The sequence below is a fragment of the Enoplosus armatus genome, chromosome 19, assembly GCF_043641665.1.
Source record: "Enoplosus armatus isolate fEnoArm2 chromosome 19, fEnoArm2.hap1, whole genome shotgun sequence".
Classification (NCBI taxonomy): Eukaryota; Metazoa; Chordata; class Actinopteri; order Centrarchiformes; family Enoplosidae; genus Enoplosus; species Enoplosus armatus.
In genome coordinates this window covers 5,696,208-5,723,239 of record NC_092198.1, presented here as the reverse complement: position 1 = coordinate 5,723,239, position 27,032 = coordinate 5,696,208, and the positions used below count along the sequence as shown (strand labels likewise).

At 42.1% G+C, this 27,032-nt stretch overlaps 1 protein-coding gene across 2 annotated transcripts; it reads right to left on the bottom strand.

Moving 5' to 3' along the window:
- Nucleotides 1-4,191: 4,191 nt before the first annotated feature.
- Nucleotides 4,192-26,486, bottom strand: vsnl1a (visinin-like 1a). Of its 2 annotated transcripts, XM_070925509.1 has the most exons (3): nt 26,325-26,486; nt 5,806-6,021; nt 4,192-4,389 (listed from the first exon to the last, which is right to left on the bottom strand). In XM_070925509.1, the coding sequence occupies exons 1-3, from the start codon at nt 26,484-26,486 to the stop codon at nt 4,192-4,194; spliced, it is 576 nt and encodes a 191-aa protein (XP_070781610.1). The 2 variants fall into 2 exon arrangements, with proteins under 2 accessions (XP_070781610.1, XP_070781611.1); XM_070925510.1 differs by lacking the exon at nt 5,806-6,021.
- Between the last annotated feature and the right edge of the window lie 546 nt (nt 26,487-27,032).

Here is a 27,032-nt window from a genome sequence, read left to right as displayed (position 1 = left end):
GCTCCTGTCTCCTCCCTTTTTACATACGGTAGATGTAACAAAGTGGAAGTGCTGTCCTCTTTGTGAACCCATTCAGATCAATAGACAGTATGCATTTTCCACATTTGCACAGGGGTTAGGGGGTCGTCCGATTCTTGGTTTGCCTGAAGCTTCAAACGGCTTGTGATGATGCAGTCCCCGGGGTTTTAGTTTGGAGTTTGCTGTATATGTGTGTGAGTACACAAGCCTCCAAGTGAACCCTATGTAATCAGCGGTAGTGAGCCAAAGAGTCGTTGGTAAACATTGCAGGGTTTCTCAGTCACTTCCTCTGAAATGTTTTTTTGTATAGAGTCATAAAGAGTGACTGTATTCCCACTTGTTATTATAACTGCCAATGTAAATCCTGCTGGAAAACAAACATCCAATCATGTTTACATAGAAAAATATTAAATAATATAAACACTGTTTATGTAGGCATACCACTATTAAAAAAACACGACATCTGGTGGTTGCACAGAGACATTTCAGAAATATGTCTTTAAGTAAGCAGAGCATCAGTAAAACCTTTTTCAGTACTGGAGGGTGCTCATTATATTTATCTCTTGCACTGAGACCCCAAAGAAGACACAGGATTGTCTTTTTTCCACAGTTAAAATATCTTTGTATGCCCCTCTTTAGATAGTGAAGAAGGTTTGACCCAAGAACACACCACGCTGCATATTTATCAGCTCTACGGGGCCGGCTATACTCTGTGATTTAGTTTTGGGCTGTCGTTTTTCACGGAGCTGTTTGGACCACATGGCAACTAACGACAAGTCATCACAGAGGGGGGGGGGTCTGTGGTGGAAGAAACACTCAGATCTTTTACTTGTGTAAAAGTAGTAACACCGCAATATTTATTGAAAACAAAAATCAACGACAACTAGAAGTCCTGCATTCAAAGTGTTACTTTAGTAAAAGTACCTGAAGAATAAACGCTGGAATCAAAGTTACTTAACATGATTTAGTTCCAGCTTCTCAACTTTGAGGATTTACTGATATTCTTTGAATTATATGAGCGTAACCTGAATATCTTTCAGTTTTGTACAGTTGGTCATACAAAACAGGATATTTGAAGACTTCATATTGAGTTTTAGGAAATAGTGATGGACTTTTTTCATCATTCTGACATTTTTAAGAGCTCATTTGGCAGAAAAGTGGCTTAATACGTTGTTATATATGTATTATATTAATGGATTAATATAACTGATGCATTTATGTTTTAACGTAGTAGATGGTAAAGCTGGGGCTAATTTTAACTGATCTATACTCTGTTGGGTAGTTCAATCTATCTTAAGGTAATGTATTTTATACACTGATCACGTTTTGTTTGTTAAAGCTGCATCTGCAATGGAACTATAGCTGTCAGATAAGATGGAGTACTTCTGAAATATGAAGTAGAAATATAACATAAAATAGAAATACTTAAGTAAGGTCCAAGTATACCTCTAAATTGTGTTTTAGTACATTACTTGAATAAATATACTTTGTTACTTTCCTCTGCTGGTGGAGTAACTTTAGTAACCTAATATTAGTCAATGTGTTGATTAACACTTTCAACCTACAATCTAGATCAGTGATACCCAGCCTATGTACGGGTACCACAGCTGGTACTTTAACAGCTGCCAGGGAAATGTGGAGTGGCTCAACTAATTTGAGAAAGTACAAATTGTTAAATTAACATCCTAATAGTATTGCAAATTGGTGTTTTGCAGATACATGTACATGTTTTGTCACAATAACCAGTGGGCTGCCAGCTACAATAGGCCGATTGCACTTGACACATTTCCTTCTGATCTGAGCCAGTTTAACACAGTGAAGCTAGCTAGCGAGTGAGAAGAAAGGTAAAGCTAAAAGTACTGGATAAATGGATGAAATAGATAGCTGATAGGGTGACGCAAACTTGACAAAACTGACCTAAAATTCAATTGTATGGAACTGTCAAGTTACTTAACATCTACTTATCAGTTGAGATGAACACATTTGGAACGTGACGGGTGTGGTATTTGAACTAATCTGACAGGGACGTGGGGGTACGTCAAACAAAAAAGGTCTAGGTGTCACTCTTGAGAAGATGGTTTGTTGAGTTACGAGACCAGACAAGAGCCCATAGAGTTCCTTTTATTAGATTAAATCACAACACAGGGAGTAGTGCAGCCATGTTGTCAGGGACACAATACATGCTACAAAAGAATCCTTGTACACGGTTGCCTTTGCTTACATTTGGTATCTTGATAGCAATAATAGTAATAACAGAGTTGGAATTAGAAACGTTATCTGGCCAAAGATGTTCATGTAAAGAAGTTCAGATTACAAACTGACGGGGGACAAGCCACACTGCTGAGAGATGACAATGAACTGGTATGCTAGATCTTTTATTGCAATACTGTGTATTATGACATATCACGTCTCCTTTAGCCTCCTTTAGCTCTCGAAACACTGGTAGTATTAATGCAGGTTGGAAAGTGTCTGTGGTGCTTTCAGACAGGCCCAGGTAAACTTATTTAAACACACAAGCGAGCTTACAGGTCCAAATCATTTCTAGGAGGTACCACACTTCACTGAACTTCTCTACATTTAGTATGCATCAGTATGTGTACAATATGTGAGGGGGGAGTAAAAAAGTACAAAAAGATTGACTAATCTTTAAGAGAGAAATACTTCGAGGGTTGGGGAGGGCGAATTGTCCAACCAACTAAAACACATGGCTTTACAGTAAGGGCTGTCCTCTAGTAGTTACAGTGTATAATGAAACACCATTCACTGCTCCTCTCACTACTTTAGCACTCATTTACTTCCACTGAAAAAGACAAACAAGAAAGTTAAAATGCTGCGCGGGCCTCACTTCTTCTCCTCTTTTAAGAGTCTAGAAAAACTCCTCTGAATTCATCGTGCTGATATGCAACCTGCAGGCTAATTGGAAAAAAGTGGCTGTGATGGTGACACATAGGTTATAACTAAGTTTGATAACAATGCTCTCCAACTATAGATGAATGCTTCTTTCCAGTCTAATTTAACTTCAGCGAAGGGAAGCTTCATTCATTCTCCAGGGAATCCTAATGTAAATGTTTGATCTCGCTTGCCTCCAGTCCTGTTTGCTTCAAAAATGTACCAATTTATCTATTTTTTATTTTTTTTAAATCGCTGATACTGGTTCAAAATGATAGATTCCTCCACATTCAACATCTGCTAATTTGTAATGAGATAGGGTGTTTAAATGCACAGGGGCAGAGGATTTAGTTCTTAGCAACATATACTACAGCTAATCTACGAGGAAACATGCTCCCACAGTTAAAGCAGTCAAAAGAAAACGTCTCGACGGATCACAAAAAATCACATCCCATACGACAATACTTGTAGAAGGACCTACTGCAATATAATTTTCCTATTCAGTGTCACCGCGCTGCTTCGATAAGGCTTTCTGTCTTCGATTACAGGATGCAAAATGAGGAGATTTTTTAAGGCAGAACCTAAAGGCATGCAAATTAACTACATTTACATTTTATTACCGACAGTACAAGCTTGTTTTGGAAGGAAAAGTTGGACAAATGCTAATCCATCTCTTCTAGAGCTAATATTCGAGACGATGGACAGAGTGTCTTATTGGAGGCAGATACATTATCATAGGAATTTGGTTCAGTTGACATTACTCAGTATTATGAAACACGTACAGCTAGCGTCAGTAAACTCGGAACAATAAATAGAGTAGCGGCAAATTCAACGTGGCACATCACTGATGCGCAAGCTCCGGTAGAATGAAACTGTATGGAAAATACTTTGCACACTTCACATTTTGGCAGTTGATCTTTAAATAATTTAAATATATATTCATATTTATATATCTATATATATATTATTTGTGCCAGGTGTTCATATGTAGTGAGAGATGTGTGTGTGTGTGTGTGTGTGTGTGTTTGTGTGTGTGTGCTGTGAGGGTGTTTGTGGTGTGAGCGTGCACCCGCACACTGTTGCATGTTGTGTGTGTGTAGATCTTTTTATAGCAAATAACATTCTCATGCACACGAGTGTTTCAAACACAAGAAGCAGATCCATTGAAAGGTAGTCCAAGCATTATTTTTTTTTTCAGTGGAAATAGCTGCAAACTGAATGGAACATGAAATTCTTTCTGTGCAGTCCTTGGCGACTGGTGGAGCGCTCGACTCGCCCTCCGGCCTATTTCTGGAGGTCACACTGCAGCAGTAATACGATGGACGGGTCGCTCTTGGCCGCCTCTTTGAACTCCTCCAGCGAGATCTGGTCGTCGTTGTTCTTATCCATCTTGGAGAAGATCCTGTCCACCCTCTGCTCGGGCGTCAGGCCATCCTCGTTCATTTTCATCATGATCACCGTGCCCACCATCTTGTAGATCGCCTGCAGGGGGAGAAAGAGAGCAGCGGATTCTTTTTTAGAAGAGATGAGGTACAAGGCATCCACGTTTCCTTCACTCGTGTCTTTTCCTGAGAGGTGCAAGGAAACGACACGAAGCATGTTGTTGAAATGAGGTGTCCTTTCCTCACAGCACAGATGGCGCACAGCTGGATCAGCTGCCAGACGGCTTCAACTGCTCTGCAGCGTCTTTTGATGCCTTGGAGTCTGTATTTGCACAGATAATGTGATAATGCTGTCCAAATAATAATAAGGGGCGCACAGTAACACACAGCCTGTGCTATTAGCTTTTTAAAAATATATATATATTGATGTCCTCCCACATGACTTAACAAAATGTGAAGCCTCTGCAAGCATCCACACATGCATGAAAAAACTCCTATATTTATTCGACGATCAGTGCTCAGCCGTTGAATGCACAGGAGCCATTTCTACTGACATGTTTTTTAACTTATCGATTATTTGTATCTGCATGTATGGCTGTTGTGTTTGTAAAATCAGGATTTAATAATCCAGGTTGTCTTATAATTTGTAGATTTCTCAGTCTAAATATTTTAGAGAAATGTTAATATATCTCACATAAAAATATAGTTACCCGGGGCACAGTGAATTCAGCATGTGAGTGAAAAGAAAGGACGCCGATGGACAGTTTGTTAGTTGCTGAATAACAAAAACACCTCCCCCTCTGTCTGACTATAATATTATCCACGTGACAGAGACAAAACATGCACTTTTGCCTCTTGCTGCTTGTTGCATATTATTTGTGTTTATGAATAATTAGGGTCTCGTCCGGCCCGGCAGGCTCAGCCCTCTGCTATATAACCTTTAACTAAGTACAAAAAAAAAAAAGAGTGCTGCATCCTTGTGACTCAGCAGGTTAAAAAGCGCACAAGTCATGTGGCCGGTCGAGGCAGAGGACCTCCCACCCAGGGCCCGATTCTGTTCAAGGTTTCTGCCTGTTAAAAAGAAGTTTTTCCTTGCCACAAGTGCTTGCTCATGGTGGGAACTGTTGGGTCTCTGTGAATAACATAACAAAGAGTACGGTCTGCTCTATATGAAAAGTTCCCTCTTATTCGCATCATTGCAGAGAGTTGAGAGATGAGAAGATCAATACCACTCTCATGTCTGTATGCTAAATACGCTGGTACGCTGATTCTGTTACCTTCGACCAGGCTAGCTGTTTCCCCTGTTGTCAGGCTCAATGTTCAGCATACAGACCTGAGAGAGGTATCGATGTTCTCATCGAACTCATACCAAGAAAGGCAATAAAGTTATCTCCCAGAACATCAAACTATTCCTTTAAAAAATAATGATGATGATCAAAAAAGATTACTAATTCTTTTAAGAGGTCTCGCTGTGAATACAAATTTGAGAATCCATTTAGCTTTATTCCAAGATTACCTCGATGATCTCCAGCATCTCCACCCGTGTGATCTTGCCGTCTCCGTCCAGGTCGTACATGTTGAAGGCCCAGTTGAGTTTCTGCTCGAAGCTGCCTCGTGATGTGATGGACAACGCACAGATGAACTCTCTGAAGTCGATGGTGCCGTCGCTGTTCTTGTCGAAGGTCCTGAAGGCGTGCTGGGCGAACTTGGACGCGTCGCCGTAAGGAAAGAACTGTAGCGAGAAAAGAAGATAAACATGAGTATAGTCTTCCAAAGTTAGCTTGTTTTAATAATAAATAAAACATTTCACTTTGCCAGCAGTTTTAGGTCAGTAAAACCCGTCTCCCACCCTCCCACCCTCCATTTGAGTGATTCATTGGGGATTAGAGCCTCAGATTTCTGGTGCGGCAAAAACCATCAAAGATCATGTTTCATATATAAAACCTTAATAAAAATGAGTGAGGCCACTACCAGATTTTGCTAGATTGGTGTGGTAATTTGCACTGAAAGGGCAGATGAATTAAAACAGATGGTGTTATTTGGGATCATAATGACAAAGAATGATTTTCATTTAAAATCGTTGGACATTCGTTACCTGCAGTAATTGAGAGAAGAGATTCTCATTCAGTGCTATTAAGCTCCACCTTTGCAAACGTTATCACTTGTCTGTGTGTTCATGTGTTCGCCATACCATCCATACTGCAAGGTGGATTAAAGTCTTTGCCTTATGGTTTACAGTTGCCTTGGGAACCCGTCTACAGTCTGCCCTTATAGATGCATATGAAATTCTAGTTACTAGTCTATTACATTGTGGTCTTTATTGATCCCTGAAGGGACGTTGTCTATTCCTTCAGGCCCATACACAGGAAGGTCAGGGTCACTGACACACAGCAGCCAGGAGCTGGTGGAGCCATTCATTTGCTCCGAGAAACTTTAACACACCAGTCGCGTCCTGACACGTGACTTGAATGTCCCCCAGTCCTCCAGTTACAGGACATCCTCCCTCACAACTTCACTTTGCAGTAATTTCCTGCTGCGTCCGTATGCAGATCTGAATCATTTTATATCCCTTCAAAACTGTTAAAAATATTTTCTGACACTTACACGGGTGTCACCTTGAGGCTAAATAAACTCTCGGCTTTAATGGGTCCTGTGGGTCTTAGCAGCCCATATTCTCACAGCGTTGCTTACTTTCATCTAGTGCCATCACCAGGTCAAATTTTCCATTTGTCCAGTACTTTGGTTTATGACCAAATGCCTGCAAAACGAATGACATTCACCTCAGCCTCAGCTGTACTTTGTGTCAATTAGCAAATGTTAGTAGTAAACTAAGATGGCGAACATGGTTAACATCATACCTGCTTAACATCATCATTTTAGCACTGTCATTTTGAGCATGTTAGCATGTTAGCTTTCTACTCAAAGCACAGCTGTGCCACAGAGCTGCTAGCAAGGCTAAAGACTTGGCTCTTGTCACATTTATTTTTAATTCAAGTAAACACGAGATTTTGCCAAGCATAGCAAATACTCATGATAAAATACATATTCCCTGTGATGTGATTCGCCAGACCAATACCAGGATTTAATAGGACAGCAGTTCTGGTGAAACAAGAAGCTAAAATCAAGCCTAAACCATGTAACAACTGTCACAGATTAACAGTGAAAAAGGTAAAGGTAAAACTTTTTTCCCCTTTGCACATGTAGAAGGATGTTGCCAAAATGGATTGTACTCGACCTTAATCTTTTTTTGTCCAACGACGCCAAAGTCTACGGCCCTGCGACTCTGTATAATGTGCTAAATACTATGGATCAGCTCTTTTCTTGGTATTGGCTAAAACTTAAAGCCCCTCTGCGTGTCGGCACTCCAAGCCATCCATGTCATCACTGCATCACTGCGCTACATGTACACAAGGTCAGAGGTTAATGCAGTGGATGACCGCTGAGCCCCCGCTTGGCTCGTCATCTACTGTAGACCGTGAACCCAATTGTTAGCCGTGAGAAGCTGAGCGATTCATTAGACATAACCTTCCACTTGACCTCTCTGGTAAAAACTCGATGGGTAATCCAAGCTGAGCGAGGCCGCTCTCCGAGGACTTGTGTAAACAAAAGAGGGCTGGTGTTGCAGTCGCAGCCGTCATTAAGGAAAAGGAACAAACTGGAAGAAATATTCCACCCTGTTTTATTATTGGAGGGAATATTTTGTAGTTTATTTTGTGCAGTTCTGATGCTGATCTCACAAAAATAACTGGTTGGATCTATATGAAATATAAATTCAGACAGAAGCAAAAGTATCACTGAAAAAAAAGAGTCAGATACTCTTGACCTTTTTCGTTAGCTCTTTGGCTTTTGTTTGCTCATATTCAGTGAACGCTACACTGCATGAATAAAGGTTAATCAACTCAGAAGAATTGTACCCTCACACTTAAAATATTCATTTACTGACATCTGCGGGGCTAAATGATTAAAAGTAGTGTACTCTTTCAGAAGAAAGCCACGTTTTAGGAGTAAGACAGGCTGAAGGTTTAAACCTGCAATAACTTATATTTTTGGCCACTTGGGGGCAGCGGAAACAAGTTGTGAACAAAACATTGACAAAACATATCATCACCTTTTAAGTATGTCCAACATTTACTCTCTTTTAGCTCCGTCTCCACCAACTCCTGAGGGAAATATCTGGCTCCTTATTTGCTAAATGCTACACTATGTTCACAACAGTTAGCTAGCTGCTAACTTTGTTTGTCTGCTGTTTAGTACTGAACAGGTAACGTAGAATGAGCTTTTTAGAACTTTTTTTGCTGCCTGCTAGAGGCGACGTTGACGAGAGCGGTGAGAATGAATCAAAACAGAACGTTTGCTGGCTGTAAAACCAAAACAATGAGTTTAAAGACGCTAAAAAAACGTTGGTAAAGCTGAGTCATTTCATCCATTATTAATATGAAAAAAATGTGATTTTAGCAGCTTTAAAGTTTCAAAGCAGTTGGGGAAAAAAAATGCTGCAGTTTCACACGGCAAGAGATCAGGAGACACGTGTACTTTTCGTTCTACACTGTGTCCTTGCCCATGTGCGCTGCACATAGTTATACAGATGGGAAGAAAAAGACGAGGACGCTGCCCTGGCCTCTACTGAGAGTAACCACCCCAGCACGCACAAACTGTCTGGAGTCACGGGGGGGTGTAAGTCGAGGCCGTGAATCCTAATGAGAGAGATAAAAAGAGAGAGGAGGGAGGGAGAGAAAGAAACAGAGAAGAAAAAGAGGAGGAGGATAACTAAAGACGGGGTTTGACAGTGAGAATCATGTCAATTTTTACTGCAGCAGCAAACTGATCAGACTGCAGTGAGAAGTTAACAGACAGAAGAGGGTGGGGAATGTCAACGAGCAAAGAGAAGAGGAGAGTCAGGAGAAAACAGGGAAGAAAAGATGGAGGAGAAGACTAAAATGAGTGTGACAGCCATAGAGTCCGCTCCCCGCCCTCTGATCCAGGTCCCTATCTGCCCTTCTGCTCCAGAGAAGCCAAACTAATTTGAGGAAGGAAGCCCCCTCGGGACAGGGGGCTGCCAGAATGAACGCCAGCCTGGCGCTTTCTGCACAAACACGGCGTGGCTTCCCTTCCCACGAGCGCTGCCTCCTGCCCCCGTATGGCCCCGCCTCGGCTCGTCTGCCCAGGCCCTGGAGGAACAGGGTGCGGCACGTGGATGGACGGGACGGTGTGGGAAGGAAGAGAAGAGTTGAGGGAGGGGAGGGAGAGGGAAAGCGAGAGAGAAGGAGGAAAGGTGTCGGGGAAGCGATGCGGGAGAGATGATGATGGGGAGGAGGTGGGGGAGAGAAAGCCACTGCGGCTCCTCGACAATCTGGCAAGTTATGAAACACTTTGTTATGTAAAAACTGGAGAAAAGAAAGAAACTGGGACAGGGTGATGAGGCTGTGAAATTCCTCCAGTTTCTCTGGTCCATCTTATCAGTCTTTGTCTTTGACGTCAGGCGAAAAACAAAACCTTCACTAGATGGCACACAATTACCAACGTGACCCAGTCAGGACTTGAAGCGACTGTTCCCTCACCTTTTACAGCTATGGATATTAGGCTGTTAACATTTCCATTAAGTCTTATTCCGGTCCTGATTTGGCGCCCATTTGCCGTCACGGCTGTTTGATACGGCTGTTTGAAGTCGGCCATCAAAGGACAGGCTGAATGCCAGACAGTTTCTGTCCACTCAGGGAAGAGCCAGGCGGACGGCCACAGCTGGCTTAATAAAGGCTAATGTCGTCGTGTTAGCGTGTGTCAATGAGTGTGCGTGGCGAGGCCCATTCTGTGAAATGGATACCTTACCCTTACACCCAACCTCCACACACACATACACACAACCCAAAACATGCTGCTGTTAAATGGAACATTAAAGCCTTCATAATCAGCCTGCAAGCTGGCACTGGTGCCGATCCAAAAACCCGGAGAGGGAAAGCCAGAGAGGTAGGGGGGGAGAAGGGAGGATAGAAACACAGGAAGAGGGAGGAAAGAGAAAGAGAGAGAGAGCATGAAACTCCAATGAAGGCCGCTTCACACTAACCGAACAGTGACTGACTGATCACAGATGAATAATACAGCTCAAAACACCGAAACAGCACAAGGAAGTGACTCAGCAGCGATCCTCAAATGAGAAAGCGACAAATGACTTTGTGTTGGGTTTGAAAATAACTTCAGAGTTAGGTAACAGCAACGTTCGATCCAGATCCACCCCCCCCCCCTCCGAGCTCTTCAGATAACAGCTAAGCTGGACAGACATCTTGTAGCTTAAAAGCTTCCAGTGATGAGCTCTGCGAGGGTCAGGATTTAAATGCGATGAAGATTTATTTATTTACTATATGCACATTCTGTTGCTGTTTGGGGAGCGGCAGATTGCATGTAACTGGATTACCGTTATCTGAGTACTAAAAAAATATTAAAACATTGTAAATGTAAGCCTTTATAAGTGTAACTGATCTGAGGCAGCCTACAGTAAGTAGTTCTGGGATCTTTCTGGCTCTCTGCAGCATCACATCGATGTAGTTTGAGGACATCCCCCCACCTACAGGGACCCTGCTGTCATAAAGCATTTATATACTCTTTGGACCATTAACTGAGATTTACTGTCACTTGATATGTTGATTGTTTTATCAGTTAATTCACTTGACACTTAGTTATATAACATCAATGTCAAAACTTAGCTTAGCCATAAGGTTTATGTAGACATGTCTTCCGTCAAGGTCCACTTACTAGCTTTTTCCAAAGCTTTCAACTACATTTCACAGTCTTCCTAATGGAGGTACCTAGATTATTCCCAAATATCTGTTTCCAAGGGCAAGAATGAACTTTCACTCCAAAAGACTTTATTACGTAATGAGACAGAAGCAAACTATCTATTGTCTATTGTAAAAGTCTTATTTTGATCATTTTCACAGGATTCCTATTCCCATTGTGTCTTCTGATGCTAGTGGTAAACATGTATGGACAAAGATGGACCACTTCCTCCTACACCCAGCGGTGCAGGAAGAAGGCCAAGAGGATAATCAAAGACCCCGACCACCGCAGCCACAAACTGTTCTGCCTGCTGCCGTCCGGCGACGGTACCACAGCATCCAGACCCCTGGGGTTCAGGGACAGTTTCATCCCTCAGGCAGTAAGACTGTTTAACTCTTGAGCTCTCAAGCTCATTACTGACACTTAACTCGCACCTTATTGACAGATGTCACTTTGCTTTATGATATACCGTATATACATTAAGCCTTATACATACTGTTTGAGCATTGTTGGAGGGAGAATTAAGAATTTCATTGCCGTGACTGCTTCACTGTTGCATGACAATAAAGAGCTTGAACTTGGGAGACTCTTTGTATTAGAAAGAGGAAGAAACTCTACTTTTTGGAAGCCTTGCTAGCTTAGTCTTTTGTTTTTCAACAGACAAAATTATGTTTTTATTTGGTTTGTACAAAGTTGTATAATCCCCTGTGCGTGGGTATACAGTTTTATTGCCACACAGGAAAGGCGGACTCCGCCAGTAACGAATGTAACTACTATACAGAGAGGCAATTGTAAATGTAAATACACTGAATCGCTATTGCTGAAAAAAATGATCCAAAATTGGGTTTGATGTCATATTAAATCTTAAGTATCGTAACTTTTATTGTAAGTTTTGATCCATTTATTCTATCTTGATCAAATAATAAATTTAAGACCCAGAGCCTCCTCCGTATATGTCGGCTGCAGTTAATCACACCGGACAAAGCCAGTAGAAAGGAAAGCTGACAAGCTGCCAAAACAGACCTCTCCCTGTCCACACTATCTCCCAGAAGATGACCCAACGGGTGATCATTCATGCACTCGCTGTCCCATAATGCCTGCCCTGGACTGCTGCCATGGCGATGCCATGCTCGGTCGTGTGTACCTCTATTTTCCACTGACAGGGTCTGATTCAAGATCTATCTGTCTCCACATCTTTCTGCTCTCCTTGCTGCTTCCATAGTCCAGAGACACATGCTAACAGGGCACACACACACTCACATGTACACACTTTTGGGAGCCTCGGAGCTCATTTGTGTTCGGGTTCCCTCTCCCTAAGCAATAAGGATGGCTCAATATCATTTTTCTCCATGGATAAATGTTATCATTACCTGCAGGACTGGGACCAAAAGAAAAATGAATCCCTCACTGTAACTGCTCAGTGACCACCTAAATTGGAACATCAGAGAATAGAATACAATAGATCTGAGCTGCTCATATGATAAGACTTTATGGTCTAAAACCTATTAATATTTCCATGCAGCTTTCACGAAGCCCACAAGGTCATCTCTCCTCGCTTAAGGGTCCTACAGGAACTGCCTCTAATGTTATCAATAATATGTAGCAGGTTTGCCATTGGCTATTTTATCTCCCCAGCATACAAGCACAGGTTTTAGAGGTCAGTCTGAGACTGTAATTTGCCCTTCAAAGCACTTGAGATCTGTATTTTCCCGTTAGTGATACACTCAAAAATGAGGCTTTAGCTTTGACTTGTTTCTTATGGTTTCCGTCATTCCACTGTGGCACCAGAGGGCTACGTAAATAATGCCTCATGTTTCATGCAGCCCCTTTTGCTAACATTATCACATGCAGCCTAGCCTATCTGGAGAGACTAGCAGGACCTTGGCTTGACATCACTGGCTGTTGCTGCATATGGCTGTTTACATTGCTTCATCCAAGCATCGCTTAGATGCTTCTTCACTGAGCACAACGCAATGGCTTGAGAAGGAGAGAGAAAATACATGCATAATCCATCGCAGGGGTATTTACAGTGTGTGTGTGTGTGTGTGTGTTTGTCTGCATGAGACGGAGCCTGCGTGTGCTCTTACATAAACCCTCAGTGACATGCCAGGCAGCAACAGAAACTCAGCTAGTGCTGTAGCTGCTACTGCTTCCAAGCCTCCAGGGTCTGCACAGATAGAAAACACACACACACACACACACACACACCCACCCACGCACGCACGCACGCACAGTCTCAATCCCCTCTGCTCTGTAAAAAACATTTTTAATCATCCTCTTGTTACTATCAGATGGGTGTCTGCTGTGATATCAGTGTCACCAAAGGAAAACAAGTTAGCAGTAATTCTTCCCTGAGAATATTTTTAACAATAACTGCTGAAATAAGCACTTCAGTTTGCTCTAATCTTATTAAAACCATAATCCTTAAAATTCCATGAAGTCAAACCCCATTTTTGATATAATTTATGGCATTTTTTCCTGCAGTAGCCATTCAGTGCGTTTACATTCTGTAATTATTCTGCCTTTCCCGCACTGGATTGAAATTGCCTCCACATGCGCAGGGGATTCACAGGGAATGATGCATGTGTGCAATCCAATCTCATTGATAGAGCTGTATTAAGTTACTAGCTAATGCTAACCCGCACTTCCTACTGCCGCTGCATCACATTAAAAGCACTGAACTGACGAAACAGTGGTTGGTTTTTATTGTAAAGCAGCCACAGGAAACGTGATGTGTTCGCTGACCGTGATTGTTCATCAAAAATACAGCTACGGTAATTTTTTCATCAGCGAATCACTTTTTATGTATTTTTTTGCAAAGCAGTAATGAACTGTCAGAATTCAGAGTCAGCGCAGCCACAGTGAGTAAGATGAAGAGCTGCACACCTCCAACTCCTCAGCAAGGGGACAAACTTCACTGTGTCCTGCTGCTGTGCGGAAAACTACTCCCGCTGTGTGCAGCATGAAATCAGATTGCTGTTGCTCATGGCATGATGGAAAAAGACAGACTGTAAACAGATACACTAGTTGCTCTCCTGCTGTATTTCTGACAACGTCGCTGACCAATATTTGCTGTAGTATTAAACTGCACTTGCTGTTACCACAGTAACCATGGGTATGTGTGTGTATGGGTGCGAATGCATTTTTTTGAATATGTGAAGGACACGTTGTTCAAGATCTTGATGAGATTTGCTTGCTCGTCCATGTCTGATGCTGCATTCAGACAATGTCGGCAGAATGAGAAAGAACAGGAAACACCCCTTATTCCCACTTGGGAGTGTTCACGCATTATTCCAAGGTGGTAGTTCCACCTATTTGTAGCAGTTTGATACCAAATGAAACCTGATACAAACAAACTGTGTATAGCTCCTATAAAAATTAGCCGATTGTATGAGCGTTAATATTGAATTATATTTTGATGTGACTGCCAACAGTTTGTTGACATGTCTATAATCTTTTCACCAAAGGGCAGAAATTCCAGATCTCTCTGACTCGGACGTACATGTTGAGGGCTGATATGAAAGGTTTTAGTCACTCGACTGCTCGTAATTTTAAACAATATACCGTGAAAGCGACATGACTGCAGACACAATCAAGATGGCAGGCATCTATCTCTGGCTACGGCGGTGTAATCAGACTGCATTATTACATGTGTGACCTGTGTTTGTGGTCAGTGTTTGTAAGATTGCTTTGGTCTTGTGGGACGAGCCTTTGATTCAGTGAGACAATAGGCTTTCAAGAAGAGGGGCCACTTGAGTAAAACATGAACATCCGGATGAGAAGTACAACGAGTACTGGCTGTGTATGTTGAAGGTGGGGAGCAGATATTTAATGGTCTGACACCACATGCAAAACCATGTGTAGATTGAAGGATAGGAGGATATTTAACCTGCTCTGAATGAACCTGACTGGATGTCCAGGAATCAGACTGCACACAATCATTCAGCTTGTGATTTAAGAGGAATTTGGAACAGACCTGTCCCTGACCCTGGTTTATCTGTGGTTACAAAACACCCATCTGGCAGCACTAACTCGCATTAGGGGTGTAAGTGACAGCACAACAGCAGATGGCACTATTGAGTGTGAAAATGTATTTCATGCCTCAGGGGGACGGTGAGGAGAATAGTTATTGGCGGAGTGGGAAGGCTGCAGTGAGGGGTAAATACATAAATACACAGCGATACCCCCTACCAATAGCCCCAGATCAGTAACTATCCATTCTGATGCTAAAATAGGCTTAAAAAAGGTATTTATCAACCTATCAGCGCAAAAAAAATGTCATGTCTCGTGCATTCCACCAGTGCCGTTTTTCTGCCTGTTCGGTACCGACTCTGATCTAAATCAGATACAGAGAAGCAGCCAAGCAGGGCAGGAAGCAGAGTGTGACTCACTGCTGGCTGCCAGGTTTGGCAGGTAGACCTGAGGGCTACCCTCTGCTCCTTGTGACGCAATTCAACGCGAGGCAGAATAACAGAGAGAGAGGGAGGAGGACTCGCTCGCTTTATCTTCACTTGCCAGTGGTGCGTCCAGAATGGCCAGCCTCTAAAGTGCTTGGCAAGATAAATCCACAGCAGCTTGTGCAGTTTGAAGCCACCTTTTAAAAAGCTCATAATCGGCCCGCAAAGCTTCTGTGGCTCAGCCACAGAAGAAAGACAGCACCACAGGAAAAGGGAGGAAGAGGAAAAAGAAGAACAACACACATCCTCTTCCCCGTTTGCTCTAGATGTCTACAGTATGCTTCATTATTTACACCGTGCCTCCGTTCTACATGACTCATCAAACCTTCTTGGCAACCCCTCCTCAAGCATGAATTCATCACTGATGGCTGCTCAATCATGTCTGAGTCTGTGCGTGTGACGTGCATGTGCATGAAAAACCCTCATGCGTCTGAATCTGCATGCAAACATTCATGTGTTTGTACTCCGTGCTGCCTCAAAATGATTTCCATCTGACTTAGAGAGAGCTAAAATACCCACAAGGTGTCTGAAAGGTTTATATAATCTCCCTCATATTTGAGTCAATTTGATTAAAATCAAGGATCTAAATTTAATACGCATTTATTCCAGCCCTGAGGTGCATGCAAATATAGATGCTAGCTGTATTCCCATGACACGGGGACTCAAAGGTAACCGACAGGCCTGTGACCCATTTAAAGAGCAGACAGCTGACTGCTGCAAGTAACTGGCAGTGCTCTGGTTTTTGGAGAACAGTGTATTAATGTGTTGCATTAACATGAACAGCACCAACCTGTCTCTTGCCCTTCCTCTCTATCCACTTGTCACAGGTATCGGCACCTTGCCCACTCTCTGGTGACTGTTTGAGTTTGCCTGAGGGGGTAACTGGGCACAAAATGCTTCTCTTTTCCCATAACCTCCTCGTCTCTTTCACTTTAGATTTCTCATTTTTGATTTTTAAGTCCAGTCAAATGCTTTCTCACTTGCACTAAGCATTTATGACACCATTTTTGACATTAAGATGATAAAAAAAAGAATGTATTCACTAATCACTGAAAAGTTAAACCTCTTCAGTTCGTGATGTATTTTTAGCCATGCAAGCTGCATGGCTCTAGAGATGGCAAAGTCGGCCGGTCACTGTCCTGCCATAAAATGTTGTACAGACATTCATGGTCCTTCTCCTCTAGCACCACGAGCAGATCAGAATTTCACTGTGTCCAATACTTTGATTTATGGCCAAATATCTGCAAAACTATTGACGTTCTCATCAATCTCAGCTGCTGATTAGCTAATGTTAGCATGCTAAGATGACGAACATCATACATGCTAAATATCAGCACTTTAGCATGGTCGTTTTGTCAAATCGCGCCTACCTCAGGAGCCCAACACCAGCTTTCTCTGACCAACATTTAACACGGCGAACAGATAGAAATGGCCATAAATTTAGATATTGGACTACACAAAACACACCCAATTTAAAATAAGTCAATTCTTCCATCAGATTCTTTCATTGAGGTGCAAGGAACTCAATAATAACTGCTACTCTCGTAGATTGGTGCTTGAGTGGGCATCTGTGCATTAACAAGGAGGGTCCTTGCATTTGCATGAAGAGAAAAATGCCCCCATCTATCTCCTTGAACATTTTAAATGCTTGTTTGGTGATCAGGTTAACAGTGAGAAACTACAACAACTTAAGAAATCCAGTCTTTTCTCTAATCGTCCACACTAAAATGAGGTAAATGTATTTATTGATTATCTCATAGGTTATCTGTTCTGATCTTCACAAAGCTCTCGGGAAGTGTTGAATGGTAAAATGTCTCTATAGGTATGTATACATTTCAAGTTGCTCCAGTTGTTACAACATACAGCCTTATAAAATAATAAATAATGTTACCAAAGTCATATTTTTCAATGCTGATGCAGTTCACAACACTTGTTTTTTCAAAGGTGGTTGTGTTCAGATTAGCCTCCATAATTAAATGTTTTTGATCAACTGCATTTGGAAAAACAAGCTCCCTGTATAACTTCATTTCGGGAATCTGGCAGCCATATTAGCTGACACACTGTACCCATGGGGAATGAAATTCAGATGCCGCTGATTAAGAGACACTCTCTACACAACCACGAATGGCTTTACACAACTTTACTAATGCGTTTATCTAACTGTTCAAATCATATAGATGCAATTACGACACTATCTCAACCGTAACAAGAACTGTAATGTTGTTAGTATCATTTTGTGGCAGAACAAGCGTTTGGCTCTCGTCTCTCTAATGGTTTCGCCTCCATAGCGGTCCTGCTTTCCTGTCCTTCAGTTTTGAGAATAGTTTCACACTGTTAAGCAGTTAAGTCATGTTAAGTTATGCTGATCAGACAGCTGGGTCAGTGAGGACAAATGACAAGACTGCAAAGGACAAAATATCTGAACAAAATCTGAACAAAATCAGCACCCTGTGCCTGTTGTTAATGTGCACATGTAAATATAGCAGGATCTGGTTCCCCAAAAATTGGAATAAGTGAGAGGTTTAACTGATTTATTTCCTTTGTCTCTCAGAGTGTCAAAACACAAACATTACTTGGCTTTGGTGAACGGGCCTGATGCAACGTTTAAATGACTCCCTGACTCCCAAGAGTCAATCTCTCTCGTTTAAACATGAGACAGGATCAGAACGGCAGAAGCACAGACGTTTACAATCCTGGGGCATGAAAGTCAAAATAAGAGTGGACCCAAAGCTGAACCCTGATGAACACCTAAATATAACAGTCAGAGGTGTAACTACGTAGAATACCTTAGCGAGTATTGGTGGGATCTAAGTGAAACCAGTCAAAAGTAATGCTGTAAACATTTTTAACCCTAACCCTTATTCTAATTCCCTTTAAAGGACTAGTTCCACAGTTTGGAAAATAATGATACCACTCCCCTGTCTGTACTCTAAATATGAAGCTACAACCAGAAGGTGGTTGGCTTAGCCTAGCATAGAGAGTTGAAACAGGGGGGAAAACAGCTAGCCTGGCTCTGTCTGAAAGTCGGCCCAACAGCATCTTAGTTTTACCAATTAAGAAGTTATGTCTAATTTGTTTCATCTTAATTGGTGTCCCCAGGAGGTCAGTGGTTGGCCAAGAAGCAGTTCCAGCTCTTAACTCCCCGTAAAACCACAACCGCAACTCGACACTAACTCATTTTTACATTTCTGTTTGTATACAGATTAAACAGACAAGATCTAACTTGTTAATTAGTAATATTTAGAGGTGCTGAGAGGTGGATATTTTTAAACTTTGGACAGAGCCAGGCTAGCTGTTTCCAGTCCTTATGCTAAGCTTGGCTGTGGATTGGCGTTGATATTCTCATCTAACTCCAAATTTCCCAAAAATGTCAAGCCATTCCTTTGACTGTCCACATGTTGGGACATACGTTAGATCGAAAATACAACAGAATATTAGACAGCGAGGAAGACAAGAGAGACAAGGAATTAACAGCAAACAAATGAGAATGATTACAAATGGCAAGACACAGAGAGAGAGAAACCAAGGGAGTAAATATGACACACGAGATAAGGGGAGCGGGAGGGAAAGAAAGGGAAAGCCAGGCTCCTAACCTAATAATGTCCTACTCCACAGCACTGCAAGCTGGGAAGAGGAGGGCCACTCCATTGATTAACAAGGCCCATTTTATTTACAAAGTACTTTGACGAATGCAAGACAGCCTGACTTGACCTTGAGTGCATATCTGAATCCACAACACAACAATATCTTGGCATCATTTATTTTCAATAAAACTTTTTTTGTCATAATCTTTCTGTTCATACGTAATAGAAATGGAAATGATATACGGCTAGTCATCAGATTCCTGTGGGGGCTATCCTCTCCTTGCTTGTCTCCCTCCACATGAAGGTCAGAAGTCAGACTGATGGGGGCTCAGGGTCTTTGTCATGGGTGGATGCTTGCTGGCCTGAACCCTTCTTAACCAGCTGAAGGTCATTCTCACTACCACCCCTCTGCATGGTCATAGCTTTGTGGCCTGCTGCCTCCATCATTCGACCAAGATAACTGATTTATCCAAGCAGAGGCTGTGCTAATGGTTTCACAGCTCAATCTGAATAAGATTTCCCCCCCAAGAACAGGCCCAATTATCTTACTTTCTGCATCTAAAGGCATTCACTAGCTTCCGTTTTCCTCTTCTCGCTGAAAGTTGCAGAATAATTCAATTACAACTTCACGGTCCGTGAAGTGAGACATTGCAGAGAGGCCAGAGAGCAGCTGATAGGTCAAAAGCAATTCATTATTAGAAATGTTTCCCTCTCTCTGTCTCTTATGTGTCTATCGTTCTGCCTTCCTTTCGGCCTCTCCGCATGTATTTATGTGTCAGTTTCCTACCTTACAGCTCACTCCGGATGCATCTCATCCGCAAACACTGACACAAACGCTCTCGGCAATTAACACCAATTTTCTGTTCCGAAAGACTGGAGAGAATTCACAGTGGAAAAGAAACTACTGTTTGTCTTTGTGAAAATTACAGTCTGCTAAGTCAGTGTCAGATTCCCCTCCCTCTGCGCTTTCTAAACATTGTAAACGACTCACTATCATAATGAGTGAGTCATTTTGTCCAGAGTTTATCGTCACCATTCATGGGACGGGAATTTGGGATTAGAACAAAGAGTCGGGATCGTTTCTATATTTGAGCACAGTGCAGCCCATAAAAAGAGGTCTTTTCAAGTGAACACAAAGCGTTTCTTGTTGCTAAACCATATAAACAGAATTTTCCTGCCCTTCAGGAGTCGTCGTGTGCAGCGTTCAGCTCCGTGTGTGTGTGTTGTGACAGCAATGGAGGATGGCATAAGAGCTTCTGAGATGACAAAAGCTATTTTTAGTGTGTGGCAGCCACAAGCCCACTTGGACGAAGAGGAAGGGAGATGAGAGAGGAAGTGGGTAAAGGGAGAGACGAGAAAGGAGGTTGGGAAGAGGAAGAGTGACATATAGTGAGAGAGAAGAGGGAGAGGAACCGATGTTAGGAAATATTATGAGGGCATTAGCAGTTATACGCAAGCTTTGCCGTGCATGTACACAGACACCATGAGCTGCCTCGTATCCGTGTAAAAGGGAAAACCCTAGCTTGCCACGTTATTACGCCACTTTTCAGACAGTAAAGAGAGAGACAGGGAAGGCAGGGGAGAGAGAGTGTGCTACCGGGGTGCCCCCTATATTGTGTACTGTTAATGGGATTGGAACATTAAGTCAGTAATGGACCAGTCTGAAATGTCGCTCTACGATGGGAGCCATGCACCATGATGTTGTGATCTGGATCTTTAAGTAAAGCCCTCATTTGACCTTTTTCCTGCCTAAGTAGCTTTCATATTTGGAATACAGTAAAACTGCAAATATGACGTACATATCAAGTATTGTTTCACAAGATTCTGTTGTACAATTTAGTAATTCCAAGCACCTTGTATTTAATAAATGGGCAAAATTTGATAATTCATTATTCGTTTTCAAGTAGAGCCCAAACAATATATTAAATTGCAGTTAGGAAATGTCAAAATGATGTTGGAGTAAATTTACAAATGTTTCACAATTACATAGTTTGCTTCCCCAAGAGTTTTTTACCATAACCATATTGCCCAGCTCTAAACTGTGTGGGAGTCAATGATATTAGCATACGCACCAAACTTTCTTTCATCTGTATTTCATGTGGCAGCCACTGCAGAGGCCTGGCTCCACTGTGTGTCTCACCTATCCAAATTATCACAAAAGGATTTTCCAAACAACACCTCCTGTAAAAATGCAGGCGTTTGCAGCCAGCGTTCCAGTCAATCTAACGCTGCATCTCCATCTCTATCCTGTCTGTCTTTGTCTCCTGTGATAAGGCGACATATGTTTCCTCACAGAAACAGGCTGTTGGCCAGATGATGTCAGTGTCCGTCTGTCGCTCCATTTACCTTCCTATCTGTCTGTCTGTCTGTCTGGGGAGGCGATAGGGAGTCTCGCAGTCAGCGCTACTGAATGGTCAGTGATGCACACACACACACACACACTCACACACACACTCCACACCCGTCAACAGGAAAAGCCTTCAGGCTATGAAAGCGAGACGCAACAGAGCGGAATCCATCCATACAGTGCATCTATATTCAGGTCAGCATCTGTGTGTGTGCGCACGTTGGCCAGTGTCACAACAAAGCTTCCAATCAACAGCACGGCTTTCCTCTTTCCCCTTCATATTGCCTCTCATCTAAAGCAACAAAACCTGGACTTAAATATTCACATGTTTCATTTCAAAATGTCATATTCTTTCCCAGCTTTATGTACGACGGTGACAACTAAATAAAACACATTTTCCAAACATTTCAAGTTCAAAATATAAAGTTGAAATATCAGCTGGTTTCTCTTTGTTTGTTTTTTCTCCATAGAAACAATAACAGAGTGCTGTGAGTAGAAGAGACAGAGACAGAGACAGAGAGTTGCTGTGTAGCAGGAACCATAATGAAGTCCATTATAACGTTGAATGCTACGTCATCAAAATAACAACAGAACACCAACTGGCAGGAGACCAACAGCATTGATGCTCATTTCATGTTACTGTCAACCAACACACGAACACACTGGATAGACAGACACAGAACATATACGACAGGATGCTAACAGGATTTCAATTCTAACAGTGATTTCCTGCTTTACAGAGCGAAATAAAAGAGCGAATTATGTGTTGCGGATGTGTGTATGGATCACTGTTAAACGTATGTGTGTGTTGGTGGCTGTCTCTGCATGCATCAAGCGCAAGAAAAAAAGAAAAAAAAACATCTAGTGACAGAATCTATCACCTTAACATCTCAGGGAGTGTCGTTACCCTGTTACAAATGGCTCCCAGAGCGGCTGCCGTGTCAGGGATGAGAAATTTCACACGCCGTGGCATGCGAGCGCTTGAGTGTGAACTGTCACGCAAGCCTGTCTTCCATTTTTATATCACTGTCTGGCTTTGGCAATGCAACTAAACGTGAAAATTCACTGGGAACAAAACAACCTGCGGGAGGTCAATTTAATGATCCGACGTAGTTTGACCAGGATTTATGAGTAGTGACACTCAAAAACGAGACGGACGAGGAGCCGTCACACTGAACTTGAGCGTGTCAAGTGACATTTTCTTGTTTTGAACTCCGTATTACAATGAAATCATGCCTGTATATAAACTAGAAACAATTAGTCCATTAATCAGTCCATCGATTGACAGAAAATGAACTATACACTTGATGACTGAAGCCTTTTATCAAGATCAGAAGTATGTATATCTGTATAAGGTATATCTGAATATCTGAATATTTAGACTGTTGGTAAAACAATACAAGCAATCCGAAAACGTACCTAAATACCTTACATACCTTATGACACGGTCACAAAAGAATGTAAAACAATGACATTTTGTGGTGAAGTGAATTGATATTAATGGAAATGATGCCATTAGTGGACTCCCAAGTAACTCTGTGAAAAATCCTCACACTGACATCATCTTTACTGACATTTAAATTGTGCTGTTATCATCTGGAAACCATTTCAGCTTTTTCTAATTTCATAAACTTCATTTCTTTATCAATACTAGTACTAGTACTTTTGAATCCAGCAATTGATATAGAAGCAATCTGACTGTTTGAAAGAACTGAGATTCATTACTTTTAATGAGTTATTTCATAATGATATACCAAGTAATTCATGACCCCCCACCCCCCAGCCACGATCAAATGAAACTGGTTACGGTATGCAAAGAAACTCTGTAGATGATATACCACAGCACAGCATCGGATGTGAATATCACAGACTGCCCTGAGATACGCACACCTATTATTTCCAGCCGACATGCTGCACCTGCTTTCTCTGCCTGTTTCTTCCTCTCTTCCCCCTCAGCTCTCCCTCTTCCTCACCCCCCCCCCCCTGCTTTTCACAGCCTAAAAGATGATTACCTCCACAAAGCCAGTGGGAATTAAAGGGGTGAGAGACAGAGTGCAAAAGGAGAAAGAAGCAGGAGAACAGCTCGTCTATGTCTAACCAAGAACAGTACATTAAGTCCAGACGGGCAGCCGGGTGGAGGTAACACTGCATTTAGCACCCTGGAAGGGAGCTCTTCTGGACAACTGTCGCAGGTGCAGATCTGTGCAAATACGGGGGTGCAGGAGTGTAGAAAAATAAAGATCTTGGAGCTCAGCTGTAAGTCGAACCCTGCCTATCTCATGCATGCATGCACAGCGAGGACACGGGCTCACACACACACACATTCACACACAACTCTTATCGTACATTTCTCATGTCTCTGTTGCATGACTCCATCAGAGCTAATGACTAATACATAATGTATACACACTTTCGTTCACTCGCTTACTTTTTGCCCATCTCCGCCCCTCTCTGTTTCTCGCTTTCAACTGACGCAAACACACTGTTCTGTCTCCCTCTCCCTCCCACTAAACATATGAGCCCCCCACCACACACACACACACACACACACGCACACACACACACACACACACACACAGACACACACACACACAGACTTACAGACACACACACACACACACACACAGAGTCACTCTTCACAGGAACAATCTGTCCCGTTAATGTGAGGTCGCAGCAGACCGTTTTTCTACTTATCAGCCCTCTGGATTTAAATAAAGCCCCTATCACTGTTGCCTGGAAACACAATAGGATGCATCAATAATAGGATTTACCCAGAAGCCTACAAGACCCCTTTGGATGTGAGCTGTGTTGCCCCCTTTGTGCAGCTGCAGATTTCCCTGCCACTGTTGCCCGTCTGCCATCACATTGTGCTGCGAAGAGATTTAGGGGATATTCCATCCGATTTCTTTTGTGTTCGTATCCCCCCCCTCTCCCCCATCAGAGCTGCCAACTTTACCTTATTTCCCAGGAGCCCAGGTTATTTCTGTAGTTCAATCTTAAAAGGATTTTGATGCTTCTGAGTAGGTCTGAACGGCACAAATTGGGAATGTAATTTTGCTTTGTTCAGATTCTTTAAATCACGGCAGACATACCTTCACTACTTTCTCCTCTAGTCTCAGCGGATGCATGAGCTCCGATGGCATTTAGAGGAAGTGCACCCATGACCTTAGTGCCCAGGCGTATCTTATGTAAGACACCCCCCTCACACACACACACATCCCTCTGGTTATGAGGCATTTCCTGGCATCACTGATAAAAGATTAATGCCTATTCTTGCACTACTCAGAGCGCTCTCTTCCATGAGAACTCTTAGGATAAGATGCTGAGATAAGCCTCATAGGAAAATAGGGACATGTAGTATTATCATGTACACAGTATTATGAATCAGACTTCACAGCACTGATAGTACATAGGACCTGCCACATGTGTACATTTATTTTTCTATAAAAAATAAATATATTAGGTTCACAGTCACAGCTCAGGTATAACATTTACCTCATTTTGAGCCAGGAAAACCCTCCATCCACTTGATCTATTCCTTTATTATTAGCAGCAGACAGTAGTATTAGTTATAGTAGTAGAAACACTCCTAATAGTAGTGAATATTTGTCTATACAAGTCTATATTTATAGCCACTTATTGCGCTATTTTATCACTAGTTCTCTCTCATCGTGAGATCATCATTGTTTCCATGAATGTGTTCCTGCTGGTTTTATAAGACTAAATGAATAAATCATGGAATAAATTCACACTGCTCTGTCAGAGGTAATGAGATACGGTAGGCTACATATTAGCATGAGAAGATAATCATCTAAGTGCCTCCGATATCTGCCTCTCTGTTGGTTTTCTGCCCAGATACAGGAGCGGCGAATGGGAACGTGGCAGGATGCCTGCTAAACTCTTGCAGGGTTTATGATGGGAATGCAGTTTCCCTCACTGATTCACAATGTATTCATGTGACCCCCCAACCAACCCTGCTAATTTAAAAAGTGAAATTAACAAACAGCTAATAACTGACACTGATGCCTCTGCTGGTGATGCTAAGACACCATTACTAATGCTACTAATGCATCTTCTGCTATTACTTCTACAGCTACTACTAGTGTTACTACTACCACTATGACTATTACTCTGGTTACAAATACTACTACTGGAGGCTGTCCTCATGTACAATTTGTATTAGTGCTATAAGGAAATGTGAATTGTATGACAGCTACACTAATCAACATTTTTATATTAACAATGGATTGATAAAGTGGAAGGGGTCACTTGTAGTGACAAACCCATGTAACTATGTAGTTTTAGCATCTTTTACCGTTTCGGTTCACTCTCACTGCGCTCATCAACCTTGTTTTGTTTTCATTGAAAAAGGTCTAATGTACCTACTGTACGTTACCTGCCCAACACCAAAAAGCAGACAGACAAAGCTAATAACTAGCTAGCCAACATAGCGTAGCATTTAGCCCATAAAAGAGCCAGATATTTCCCTCCAGAGTTGGAGAGTTAAAAGGAGAGTGAATATTGGACTTATATTTGTCAGGCGCCCTGAGAAACACAACTTTAAATGAACGCTAATGCTTCTCTGCGTCTGCTGGATGTCTAATATTTTCTGTTCTCGGACCACTTTCTCCTGTTTTTCTCCTCTGCTGAACTCTTAACAAGCTTAACCCGCTCTATTGAACTCCTCTCTGCTTTGTTCTATTCATAATGTACCATTTAATCTATCCATCCTCATGGTTAGCTGCTGAACATCTATTGCTTTATGGAACTCTGCTCTACTCAAATTCAGATGTACTCAGAGGTGGCGAGCACATACAAATGAGTGTGAGTGTTGAAGCATTCAACAGTGTGTGAAAGTAAGTCAGTGGAGTCTCACCTTGACGTAGAGCTGCTGGAACTCCTCCAGGTTGAGTCGGCCGGTGGGACAGTCCTTCAGGAAACCCTTGTACCACTGCTTCAGCTCATGTTCGTTAAACTCTGTGTTCTTCACCAGGTCCTCCATCACTTCAGGGGTCAGCTTGCTGTTCTGTTTCCCCATTTTGCCTGGAAAAAAAGCATGCACACACACACACACACACACACATACACACACACACATACAAAATGAATGATCTTGAGCGTCTTTCAATTAATGCAGAACACAAAGAAGTGCCTCTTTATAAAGTGCAAGTCAAGAACCTAAAAGTCTGAGGGGCGTTTGGGAGAGTGATTTATCAAGGCTGAAGAGATTTCCAGAGAAATGTGAGAGTGCAAACCAAAGCTCCATCTAAAAATACGCTTTTAAACAAATGGAGTGTAAAATGAGGAAGTGGAATAGTGTCACATGTTTGTCACAAATTTGTCCTGCGCTTTTTTTTTTCTTTTTTTAATGGGGTCAGTTTGTAAGGCGAGCAACTTTTCTTTTCTGTCTTTCCTTTGAGCAGCTGCTTGTCCTAGTTTTCTTTTTTTTTTTTTGGTTTCATTTTTAGAGGAACTCTGAACCCTTCCAGAGTTTTTGCTTTACAATAATAAACTGTCTTATCTCCAAAATATGGACTGAGGGATGATGGTAGGTTTTCATCCTACCCTGTTGAATCCGAAAAGA

What these genes read in the sequence shown, in the direction of transcription:
- vsnl1a (XM_070925509.1), bottom strand. Translation starts at nt 26,486, where the DNA reads ATGGGGAAACAGAACAGCAAGCTGACCCCTGAAGTGATGGAGGACCTG. An exon ending in TCCAGCAGCTCTACGTCAAG is followed by an intron (nt 6,022 to 26,324) that starts GTGAGACTCCAC and finishes TTCTCGCTACAG; the next exon opens with TTCTTTCCTTACGGCGACGC. An exon ending in AGATGCTGGAGATCATCGAG is followed by an intron (nt 4,390 to 5,805) that starts GTAATCTTGGAA and finishes CTCCCCCTGCAG; the next exon opens with GCGATCTACAAGATGGTGGG.